The following is a 12,996-nucleotide window of genomic DNA, read 5'->3' on the forward strand; positions in this document are numbered from 1 at the left end:
AGGACAAATACTCTACTTTCATATAACTTATAGTTCTTGACTAATCAAATGTTGTTGGACCAAATGAGTCAACATGAGCTCCTTCAGGCAAGACGATATCTTCTCATCACTCTGCTTCGAGGCACCTAACATCACACATACAAGGTATTTAATAAATGCCCGTATGAATAAAGAAACACCACACCTACCAGAAATTAATCCTTGGCCACTCAGGGCCTAGGCCCTTTAAGTACCAGAAAGGGCAGAGCCAGGAATCTGGCCCAATGATTTAAACACCAACCACTGCCACTTCCTCCCTGTGAAAACCAATCGTTCCTCTGGCTTTTGCTGACGTGCCTTTGTCCATATCCTGTTTTGTGAGAGGCTCTCACTTCAGCTCTTGCTGCCTGGCGTGGTATTTCACCCTCTTCTAGTTCTGTCCTTCCCTTGAGAGACTCGTTTCTGTTTGGCACGGCCCTGACAGAAACAACCTCAGCAACTCTGACCCTGAGCTTTCCTGCGATCCTTCTTGTCCTGTCTCCTGCCTGGGAACCATACATCCTGAATGCTGCGTTGGAACAGTTTGAGTGCATTGCTGCCCTAATGGGGAACTCTACTGACTAATCCAGAGACCTGGTCCCAACCACAGCTGCCATCTTGAGATCTCCACCATCAGCCGCGCGCCTGGGGACTCCGCCCAGCAAGCGCCTCCCAGCGCCCTCCTGGAGGTGATTGGTCCTCTTCTGCTCCTTAGATCTTTGGGCCTGCTCTCCTCTACGTGCTCTAACAAGGCTCTGATATCTTCCATACGCTATCAGATACAGTTAGTGTGAACGGAAAGAGTATTTTTTTAATACAGTGATGTGGGCCTCATAGAAAATTGCACAGATAAGTAATTAAAATAATGAGACAAACGACAAAAAAGAGAAGTAAATGTCTGTCTCCTACTGGCATGCAAAGAAACTGGAACTGGGGGGATGGAGCTGACCCGAGAGCACTCATGAGCATGTGCACTTGGCATTTGGCAGGGGAAAATCTTTCCAAGTTTGAAATTGGTGGCATCACACATGGTGAAATACCTATGGCCTCCCTTTGGCACTCTGCTACAGCTCTTTTGAAAACTTACCGTAATATCATTTATTTCGTTTATTTTTCTTCTTCATTGTCAGTAAGTGGTAACATTTCTTTGTGAGTAAACAGAAACAATTTAAATGAGGGACCATTTTATTCAGCTTGTCACCAAAGTTAGTTTATAATTAGACATATGAAATATTTGAGATAAAACCAAAGATATTAATAAATTATATTTTAAATGAGTCTTGATGCTTCCCCCATATCTAAGTTCCCACAGAAGTCAGCAAGGGAGCAGTAGCTGAGGAAGAGAGAAAACAGTTGACCTGACTTAGCACACTATTTCAATGGAGGTGAGGAGGGGGACATAAATTGGCACCACCTTCCTGATAGGCAGTTTGTCCAGAGAAATTAAGAGCTTTAAAGACATCCAAATCAATAAAAAATAAAAATTTACCCTTTGGGGCAGTATGGATGGACCTGGAGAGCATTATGCTAAATGAAATAAGCCAGTCAGAGACAGACAAGTACCATATGATTTTACTCCTATGTGGAATGTAATAAACAAACTGAAATAACAAGCAGTAGACACAGATTCCTAGATAGAGAGCAGGCTGACAGCTTTGGGTGGGGGATGGTGAAGGGATCGAGCAAAAAATAGAAAGGACTCATGGACACGGACAACAGTGTGGTGACTGGGGAGGAGCCGGTAGAAGACGGTATAAAGGGTTATGGGAGAAAATACAGTAATAATAAACTATTAAAAAATAAAAATATCCAAATAATGAGTCAATAATTTCCCTAATAAGAATCTATCCTGAAAAAATAACTAGAACTCCAAAACTTTCTAAATAAATTTCATTCAAACTTTTATATATGATAGTGACCACTTGAGAACAAAGTAAATGTCTAACAATAAGAGAAAGGTTAAATAAATTATACACACAATAGAATCATAGACAGTCACTATGAGCATGTTTTTCAAGGCTAATAATATGGGGGATATATTCCAGTTATAATATGAAATGAGAAAAGGAGAATACAAAGTTCTATATACAGTATGACTTAAATTACGTTAAAATAATCATGTGCATAGGGAAAAAAAGGACAAAATGGAAATGTACTAAAACGTCTGTCTTTGAGTGATGAGGTTGTGGATGACTTTGTTTTTCTGTATATAGGAGGTAGGATAATAGGTCAGTTATTAACTGCTTTTTGTTTTCCTAGCATCAGCAAAACTGGACAACACTTAGTCCTTTAGAAATTGTCACCCATGGAAGATCCAAGAATAAAGATACCAAAAGAAATGCTCCAAGCAACAGACAGAAATAATCAGAATGGGTGATCAGACAGAACTTTTCTTTTTCCCCCACCCTCAGGTTGAGGTGGCAATAGAACCACCCCAAGGACAGAGTGGAAATCCCAGAGCAGGGGGAATCCAGGCCTCCCCATGAGGCTGAGGGAGGAGAATGGGCGCACAGGTAGCATGCGGAGACATCACATAGCAGGGGGAAGCCCCCAGAGCAGCAGGTGGCACTAGAGCAGTGGTGGACATTGACCGCAGGGTTGTCTAGGTGGATGGGCCTGAAGGTAGCTTCATGAAGTCCCCCACACCATAGGAGGGCACTGCAGCTCCATTTTCCAAAGTTTAAGGGAGGGGGGCTAGCACTTAGCTGAGAGAGGCCTGTAGTCTAGCAAGGGTCCCACAGCTGAGATAAGGGGGCCCCTGATCAGGGATGCAGGAGGACTTTTTTCTGTGGATTAGATGGGGCAAGCAGGACCTGAGTTCATGGTGGACACACCAGGTGGATGTGACTAAGGACAGATGAGACAGCTGATGCCAGCATAGGCCTTTGCAGCCTGAGAAAGCAAAGGAGAACACCCCTTTCTGCCTTTGACTGAAGTGGTATTTGTATAAGTCGCCTGCTCCGCACTCAGGCTTGCTCTTAACTCCAGAAGAAAGAAGCAGCATACGGGACAAACAGTCCTTGGTGGGACTGGGTTTCAACCCAAGTGTGTGGGAGAACAGCTTACCCGGAAGCAGTTAAATTTTCACAAAAGAGTGCGCAGAATCAAAAATTCAAATGTGTTGTGGAAAATAAAGTTATAGTTTATACAGCTGAGCTCGTAACACATGAAATATTCACTCACTGCACATATTTTTTGTGATTTTCAGATTTTATTACTAATGACCATATTTTATATTTAAAAATATTATTTTTTAAAAAGCAAAAACAAAAACAAAACAATACAAAAAAGAAAAAAGTAAAGCATAGCTTCCACAAAAAGTTACTCATGAGTCAAGACCCTTAAGAAAATGGGGCATAAGCTGGAAGAAAGGCTGAGGGAAGGTCCTGAGGGTCATCTTGCCAGAGGGCCAGAGCTTGTTTTGTGTCTCTAAGAACCAGGATTCCTCTGTCAAAGAGAACCTGGAATCCTGACCACAACTTCTGAACTTCTGTCATTAAGATTCTCTTAGTGTAGGAACAGCTGGGAGCAAATGTGGAACTTGCCCTTGTAGCTACTTCCTGTGCCCTATCACACTACCCCCCATCTCCCTGCTCCCCCAGCAAATCGATATTAGTAAGCCCCCCCCAGAAGGCCCCCTCTTGTTTAAAAACCAAGTTTTATTCTCTGAAGCAATACCAAACAACAGAACAAATCCACTCCCACACAATGATGACCTCTACATGTTTGAAGAACATGTTGGTCTCCATGTAGGGCTCCCGTGCTCCAGGCTGAACCAAGCCAGGTCCTCTTATGATATTTTCCAAGCCTCTTGCTATGCTGCCCACCCTCCTTGGAAGTTACCCCTGAGGCTGTCAAAGGCCAATTTAAAGGCAATGCTTCCTAGAACTAACATTGTGGCCCTGTGCTCTGACCAGAAAGACTTCAACTCTGCTAAGGCTTCGAAGGATATTTAGGAGGCATTTGTGTTCCGAGCGGCCCCGGTGGTGTCTCAGCCTGCAGTGGGGGACTCAAACGCAGAGCTTTGCCGAGTGAGTGGCTGTTAGTCCGGGCCTCCCCTGTGCTGCACTTGTGCATTTGCTGCAGGCTTGGGCCGCAGGCAGCACAGGGCCATTGGTGCCAATCACACCCAGCTACCCAGGAGACCCAGGCCAGGATCGTCTGTGCTGTCACCCGCAGGGCCCTGGCAGTCAGGTCTGGAGACAAGAGGATGAGGGAGTACAGAGCTCCATGCCGCTCTGCTAGCCATGGCCCTCCCTGGCTCTGCTGAGGGAAACCCCTTGTCTAGCCTCCATTCCCCACTTCGAGCAGAAATATTTCCCTTTTTTCTTTCCTCCAGGAATCTTACCTAAGATTTTGGCATCTCCTACAGCCCTCCCTTCTCACTCAAGATCATCTGTACCTTTGCTATATCTGCAGGTCTTGTCTTCCCTCCATAGCCCCTCCTGGAGGAGATAACCCTCCCTGGCATTACCTGATTTTATCCTACATGATTACATGCTAAACATCCCCCTTTTTACCCTCACTGGCCCCATGGTGCGCTCAGATCACAACAGAAGGCACTCACTCTGCTGTTAAACCCACGGCACTCCAGGGCTGGCTGTGCCAGCCCACCGCACCTCGATGCACACCTCACCCCCTTAGGCTCCTCTCTTTGCTGCTGTGACCATGTTCCAAGCCAACTTTAAAGCATCTCCCCCACCTCATTCCCAGAAGCATTGATTTGGCAGACTTCTTGGGGGTCAGCAATGTCCTAACCTGTTTGTTTTTCCAGGGCTCATGTTTGCAGGAATTCTCTTGGAACAACAACAGAAATCATCCCATGCCCTTGTGCAACTCCTCTGGGAGGCTTCGACAGATAAATAAAGCTCTTGGCCCCTCCATTGATCTACCTTTCCCGGCAGAGCACCTGAGTTACTTCTGAAGCCTCCAGCATCTGCCCACCTTCCAGGGTCTCTCTGGAGCAGCCATGAAGTTCCTCGTTCTGGTCCTCTGCCTAGCTCAGCTCTGGGGCTGCCACGCTGTCCCGCCTGGCCTAGGTGCTATGGTTTATAGAGAACTGAATTGTGATGACCCAGAAACAGAGCAGGCAGCCCTGGTGGCCGTGGACTACATCAATAAGTACCATGATCGGGGCTACAAACACACCTTGAACCAGATTGACAAAGTGAAGGTGTGGCCTCGGGTAAGTGAACATGTTGCGTATGAGCTGAAAGAACCTGTTTGTGGAGTTCAACTGGGCATCTCAAAAGATCATACCTGCCAGCACAAATGAAACTACAGAGGGGTAGACTCTAATTTCTTCTCAGGAGGGAGGGAGGGAGGGAGGGAGCAAGTGGAGGGCAAGAGAGGACACATCCTGTTCTGTAGGCATGAGTCTCAAGGGAAGTGCTGGGCATAGGGGAGATTTGTAGGACGAGAAAAGGATATTTTGAAGTTCAAAGGGAGAAGGTGTGGCTTGCTAGAGAAACTAGGGTGCAAGAGACTGGATTCTAGCTGCCAAATTATCACGGATTAGAAATCGTTTGTCTTTCTTTGCTTCTGTTTCTCTGGATGAAGACTGAGAGTGGATGAAAATAGCATTTGACAATTTACCTACTGCAGGCCAGGCCTTTTCACATGTATTATCTCCTCAACTCCTCCCATTCCCCAGTCCTACGTATTGTTTCTGTCTTACAGAAAAGAAAGCCAAGAATCTGACAAATTGCAGTGTTTTTTTGTTTTGTTTTGTTTCGTTTTGTTTGTTTTTGCCCAAGGTCATATAATTAGTGAGCACTGGTCTGGGGTTTGATTCCAAACCTGTGTTTCTTCCTCTTTACAAGCTGCCTCCAAGATCTCACAGCCCAGAGAGACAACTTGGCATAAATGAGATTTACTTCCTCACAATGCTAAACAAGAAACCAATACAGTCAGTGACAAGAAAGATCAAGCTAAAAAAATATGCCTTGGGGATCAGTTGAGGCATTTGGAGAGGTGGGGAAAAGGCATCTATCTACTGACTATTTAGAAATTAGATTGTATATCTGATGAGGAGTAGTTCTTTCAGCAAATGTTGATTACAATCCTTCTGTGGGCAAGAACCAGTATCAGATGCTGTATTAGGTTGAACCATATGAAATTGCCATTTTTGTATATTAAAAGCAGTCAAACAGTGGCATTTTAATGGTTCAATACAATACAAAAGTGAGAAAAGACATAGTGCCCACAAGAGGTTTACAATCTAGAAAGAAAAATAAGGTAAACATCAGGATGTCTGGACTGACTAATATCTGATCTCTTAATGGGACAAAATATCGAAAATCAGGATTATCCCAGATGGACTTTAGGAGCTCTGCAACCATACTGAAGTCCAGAGAAAACACGGATTCAGGGGGAATAACACATAACATGCATGGTAGAGGAAAAGGTAATGAACAGATGTGGTTTTCACTAAAGGCAGAGCTTACGAGTTACTTTCCTTGAGATACCCAGGGATGCGCAGCTCCTATTCCCTATGGCCCTGAGTGTTTTCAGGAAGTTAACTTGGGCACATCTGCACATCATAAAACATGGCTTTTTCCAGGGGAGGAGATTCTGAGGCTTCAGAGTGAATAAGGCAGAACAGATATGAGACAAGAAGTGGGCTGAAATTAAAAAAAGCATACTTATACCTTCTTGATTTTCCAGGCTTTGAAGAAAGGATACAGTAACAGGTTAACTGGCAAGAACAATTCCAAGGAGTTTTACAAGCTCCCCTGTCATTGGCTTCCCCACAACTACTTCTGGTCTGTGCTAGAGACTTAGAACACAGCATTCTGTGTCAGAGGCGTGCCTCTTCCCCTTCACCACCAGCAGGGGACAGTAGAGGGCAGCAACTTTGTATCAGACATTCACAAACCAAAGACAAATCCAAGGACTTTCCCTTTAGGGAGGAAAAGGAAATGGGGAAGGAAGGAAAGTAGATGAGAGGGAAGAAAAAAGGAAGCTGATGGAGGGATGGAGAAAATAAACTAGGTATTATAAGTAGACTGAAAAGATATTATTCTACAGCACCTTACTTTGCTGCTTAACTGAGAAAAATCCAAAGCTGACTTTTTCAAAGCTGCTTGGAGGGCAAAATTTTAAAAATTAAATAGGTGTCAGCACTCATTTTTAGCTTCCAAGTAGAGCTCAGAGTGATGACTGTAGTTCCATCAGCGTGTCCAGGCCCATGTCCCCTTCTTCAAGCACCTGCCCAGCCAGCAGAGGATGACCAGCAGACCCTGTTGGGGTCCGGTCCACAGGTCAGGTCAGAGCTGGATGGGGTTGCAGACTCACAGTAGAAATGACTTTCCTCACCTCTCCAATAGGGGGTGGGTTTAAGCCTAATGCAGGCGGCGGAGGGAGTCACACTTTGGCCTCCCTCAGGAACAAGGCAATAGGCTTTTTACTTCTTCACTCTATGTCTCCACAGCGGCCAGTGGGAGAAGTGTTTGAGATTGAAATAGACACGCTGGAAACCACCTGCCATGTACTGGACCCCACCCCTGTGGCCAATTGCTCTGTGAGGCAGCTGACACAGCATGTGAGTGGCACTCTTAGAGTGACTGCAAGGGTGGGGATGTTGGGGGGTGCCCAGCCATTTCCATCGTGGTTCTGCAGAGAGCAGGCCCATTTATCCAGCTGCCCAGCCTGCCCTCATGGCTAGCCAGTGTGCAATTTCTAAAGCTGCCATTTGAAGCCTCCTTCCCTAGGGCTGATCTTTTGCAACAGTTCAACTTCCTTACTGTAGCCCTCCCTGCAACCGGAGAGTGTAATGTGTCAATATCATCCCAGGAAGGTGATTTTGTGAGGCTCACCTTTGACAACCATGCCTGAGGGACCCACTCCTCCCTGGGGTGAGACGTGAAAGGCTAGCCCTCCTCCAAGGCTCTCACTATGGGTTTATTTCTCTAGGCTGTGGAAGGAGACTGTGATTTCCACGTGTTGAAACAGGATGGACAGTTTTCCGTGTTGTTTGCAAAATGTGATTCCAGCCCAGGTAGAGATGATCCTTCTTATTTTGTCTGACCTCATGGAAGGTGTGAGGAAGGAACCTGCCTTGTTATCGAAGTGGGTAGTTCTAGATGCTTTGATGGTGAGGAAAAGAAGAAGCCAAATTTCCTGGGTTCTGGGATTGTAAAACTGTTTTAGGGAGCTGTTTTCAATTGGAGGTGAAAATTGCCCCCTGTTGAGAGAGAGGGACTCCTGCAGGAATGTCAGCAAGACAGGAGCCACCTGAAGGTTTAGTAAGAAGCAGAGAAAATGCCTGAAACCATTTGGATCATGTCTTAGCCTTTTCTAAATAAGCAGAGCTGGGGTGAACGCGGCGGAGCATTACAGCTGTATCCATTTCTTCTGAGTGTAGACTCCGCGGAGGACGTGCGAAAGGTGTGCCCAGACTGCCCCCTGCTGGCTCCGCTTAACGACACCAAAGTGGTGCACGCTGTAGATGCTGCACTGGCAACTTTCAATGCTCGTAATAACGGCTCGTACTTCAGGCTTGTGGAAATTTCCCGGGCTCAGCTTGTGGTAAGATTGAGACCTTTTGACAAATTGGACAGTTTTGTGGCACTTGGGGAAGGCATGTGGTGAAGGAATAGTGAGGGACAGAGCAAGTGCAGAGGCAGCAATGAGAAGGCAAGGAGGGTGGCAGGGAAAAAAGAGGAAAAGTCGGGAGAGTATGAGGACCCTGAGTGTCATGTGGACCCAAAGAACCTCCAGGGCCTCTTCCATGCTGAACCACTCTAACATAAAACAGCCAGACGCTGCCTGGCCCAATTCCTCAGTTCTAATTAACACCAGGACTCTCTGCTCCGTGGGTAGGAGTTCCCACATTATCCAGAAGCACTCGCTGGGAATTTATGGGTCTCCACACCTTTACCATCCATCACCACTGACCATCTGCAGCACTCTCATAATTGATACTTATAAGGTACAAGCCTATTCACGCAGATAGGCATATACTGGCAGGATCCTAAAATGCCCTTCGAATCACTGAAAAAAAAAAATCTAATTGTACTGTGATTAACATAGTTTAGTACATTCAAATGCAACAGAATTCTAATATTTAAGAAAACAGGTATTCTGGATACCAGCCATGGCACACTTGGAAAAGCACTGTATAGGCGATAATTCTGTTAACCAGAATATGTGCTTCTCAGAGCACGTCCACCCCCAGTCTATGCCAAATAACAGATATTTTATTATTGTAAGTGTCCATATGCTCCTTAAGAACTACAACCCCCCCATAAATATCTTCCATATTCTCATTTCTATTTTTCATTTGATCCTGCTCTATATAATTGGTAGCAGAGGTATTGATTAATCTCTTTATTTTCCCACCCCTTGGAGTAACCTGAACCTTGGGTCTCGAAGTGCAGCCCCAAGAGGGAAGGCTGGGGTGAGGGAGGCAGGCTTCTCACTCAGATTAGTGTAAGGTTGGTCTCTAGGCTCCTGCTTCCTATTTAAAAACTCACTCTGCCCTGAATGATGGGCAGTGGATACCTGCACCTCCTTTAGGGGAGACCCACCTCTGACTTCCGTATACAAGCACTTCAGAACACGAGGCCACAATAAGCACCCCATGCAAGCCATTGGGGCCATGTGATTTCTGGCCACTCACTGTGGTTTCTGTGAAGGGTGCTCCCTGGAGTGTGCAATGTCTTGGCCCTTGCCACTTCTCTCTAGCCTCTCCTTTCCTGCCTTTTTCATGTTGTCATGTTGCCTCACGAGCATTTCCATTCATTCTCATCAGCCTCTTCCAGCATCAACCTATGTGGAGTTCGCAGTGGCTGCCACTGACTGTGTTGCTAAAGAGGTCACAGACCCAGCCAAGTGTAACTTGCTGGCAGAAAAGGTGAGTCCACCAGTCCCTGGGATGGCAAATCTGGTCATAGAATAGAGCATCATTAGAGCAAGCTAGTATCTTGGGGCTGTGGATGAAGATCACAATGCAAAATATCTACTCTCTGTGGGGCTGGGTCATGCCAGGCCGTCCTCTGAGATATCAACGTCTCCCTTTAAGAGCTGCCTCCTAATCATCTCACCTGATGGAGTTCCCTGAAGTTAGGAAAAAGAGACTGTTCGTAACTAAGCCAAGTCATGCCCTGTTGCTGGGACCGTGAAGCATAGATTTTCTAGATTACTTCTGATATGAAATCTTTCCAGTCCTTGAGCCAATAATGCCTACCTCTAGGAATTTAGCCTATAGAGATCATCAGAGATGTTTGACAGAAATATATCTCTATACTATGAAACTAATGCAAAATAGTATTGAATGTAATTGGCCCTGACTGGTGCAGCTCTGTTGGTTGGGCATCGTCCCACAAAGTGAAAGGTCACTGGTTTGATTCTCCATCAGGGCACGTGCCTGGGTTGCAGGTTCAGTCCTGTCAGGGCGTGTAAGAGAGGCGACCAATCAATGTTTCTCTCACACATCTATGTTCCTGTCCCTTTTTTTCTCCCTCCCTTCCCCTTTTTCTAAGAATAAATAAAGTCTTAAAAAGAATATCGAACGTAATTGAAAAATAAAATTTTAAAAATAAAAAGAAAAAAGTTTCATAATTTAAAAATATATCTATAAAGATGATTAATCACAGATACAAAATGACCCCCAAAAGAACTGAATGTCTAATAGGGGAGAGTCATTGAATAAAATATGGCACATCGGTAAATAGAAAATTATACAGACACTAAAAATCATGTTTTCAAGGAATAATGAATGATGTAAGAAAACACACTCATAGTAAGTGAAAAACAGAATACAAAGTGGTATGGTCACAATGATTTCAATTTTTAAATGATATTTAACAATATTTTAAAACAAAAAAGAAAGACATGGATGTTAATGGAAGCTCTCTTGAGTTACCACCCTTTAGGGGATTATGCATGATTTTTTCCACTATCAAAAAGCATTGCTCTATTTTCCACATTCTATAAAGAATTATATTTTATATATCCTCTGTAAGCAGAAACTATAAACTTTAGGAAAATACATTTGAAGAGAGGAATTAGGAATTCAAGGTTTTTTTCCTTCCTTTGATGTGTTGGAGTATCGGTGAAACTGGAGAGAGAAATCCACTTATTGAACTAGTTCAAATAATTCCTGTTTTTCTGTGGCAGCAATATGGCTTCTGTAAGGCGATAGTCACTGAGAAGGTTGATGGGGAAGCTGTTGAAGTGACCTGTACAGTGTTCCAAACACAGGTAACGGCATCACAGATACACCTGACCTCATCTTCAGAATTCAAAGACCCCTTGACATTTATGCGGTGTGTTTGTAATTATAGGGCATTTGCTGCCCTGTCCCTCTGAGCCCCTCAATGATAAATAGCACTGAGTTATATGGAACCATCAAAAAAATGGAAGGGTACTTCAGCCATTCCCTCCCTTCCCATGAACTGGTGCCTGCAGGGCAGAACCATCCTATCAAGGAGTTGACAAGGCCACTTTTTATTTGCGGGGAGTAGGAATGGTCTTCTGGGTTGCAGAGACCAGGTGGCCATAATCTGCTCAGTAGCCCCCAGTGGCTGCAGGTGTAGATGACAAAGTGGGTGACCCTGCCGGTGAAGGTTAGCCACCAAGTGGGGTGCTCTTGCTCGTGGACATGTGTAAGTCCACAATCCCTGAGACAATTGGTGAGAAGGGGGTACCATAAGCCAGCTACCCTCCCTTCAGCTCTGATGACAATCTTTTGCTCATAGGGAGTCCTTATTTTAGAAAAATGTTTAATTTTTTTATTTTGCCAGATTCCTTGAAAATAAAAATTATTACTGTGAGAAAGTTGGGTGGGGTTCCACCCAGAAGCATGGGGGCTTTGCCTGGGAAGGGAAAGATAGCTTGCTAACCTAAGGAAACGGTTCTCTCTCCAGCCTGTGTTACCACAGCCTCAGCCAGACACCAATTCACCCACCCCGGGGGACGCCTTAGCTGCGCCTCCACCTCCTCCCGCTGACCAGCCAGCCGCTGGCGTGGCGGTGGGACCCCTGGCGGGGGTAGCTCCTCCGCCAGCCGCGCTGGTGAACCGCGCGCACTACGACCTGCGCCACACCTTCGGGAATGTGGCCTCAGTGGAGTCGGCCTCAGGAGAGGCGGTCCAAGTGGGGAAAGCACCCACAGCGGTGCAGCCTGACGCGGCTGCTGCTATCAAGCCACTCGTCCGCCCTTGCCCCGGGAGGATTAGACACTTCAAGATCTAGATGAAGGTCAAAGATGAGGAGGATTGGCAGAAAGAACATAGCCACCATTTTGTCCAAGCCTGAGTAGGGTAGAGGAAGGGACCTTGTTTGCTATCAAAGCAAGTGGTACATGTGGTCTAGATTAATATCAAGCCTTGAACCCCAACTTCTCTTCATTCTTCAGAAAACAGAAGCAGAGGGGGTTACGGTTATGTTTGATAAAAGGTGTAAAGTTGGCCACTTATTGATTGCCATTATTTTGATGATAAGCCACCACCACTGTGTTCTCTGCCTTCTTTGACCCCACAAAAACAATGAGAACTGTAACTTTGACAGGTGCTGTTGCCAAGCTTATATCTGCTTGTTAATAAAAGTGTCCGAAGGACCTTCCTTAATAAAGAAGGTTCGAAGCTGAAATGTGGTCATGATCATTGCCTACTTCCTCCAAGCACACGTGTGTGGACTGTCTTCCCAGCAACCATGCCACAAGTGTCCCTAAGCAAAATAGACGTGTAAATACAAACAAAATAGAACAAAAGTCTGCTATGTTACTATACACAGGAAAAAGTGAGACTAGAATCTGCTCAAAACCCATAGAATATGCCCATTTCCTTATGAGAAAATAATTCTTTTCATAAAGGTCAAAAATAGTGCTAAAGGAGGACCAAGTGACTGAACTTCATACAGACAAATCAACCATTGTTTTTCCCAATATCCAAGTAAGGAGAGAATGGTAATTAACATAGAGACCTCACTTTAATTATATGTTTATGATGTATGTTTCAAATAACTGTTGATTATA

At 45.0% G+C, this 12,996-nt stretch overlaps 1 protein-coding gene across 1 annotated transcript; it reads left to right on the top strand.

The window, feature by feature from the left end:
* Positions 1 to 389: 389 nt before the first annotated feature.
* On the top strand, positions 390 to 12,611 carry AHSG (alpha 2-HS glycoprotein). Its single transcript, XM_054585083.1, has 8 exons — positions 390 to 707; positions 4,793 to 5,203; positions 7,451 to 7,561; positions 7,933 to 8,017; positions 8,384 to 8,547; positions 9,773 to 9,874; positions 11,140 to 11,223; positions 11,889 to 12,611. Exons 2-8 carry the CDS (start codon positions 4,988 to 4,990, stop codon positions 12,213 to 12,215), a joined length of 1,089 nt encoding a protein of 362 aa, XP_054441058.1. The 5' UTR covers positions 390 to 707; positions 4,793 to 4,987; the 3' UTR covers positions 12,216 to 12,611.
* Positions 12,612 to 12,996: the final 385 nt, after the last annotated feature.

This window comes from Pteronotus mesoamericanus, unplaced genomic scaffold (assembly GCF_021234165.1).
Source record: "Pteronotus mesoamericanus isolate MK-2021 breed Mesoamerican mustached bat unplaced genomic scaffold, CSHL_Meso_final contig_82, whole genome shotgun sequence".
Lineage (NCBI taxonomy): Eukaryota > Metazoa > Chordata > Mammalia > Chiroptera > Mormoopidae > Pteronotus > Pteronotus mesoamericanus.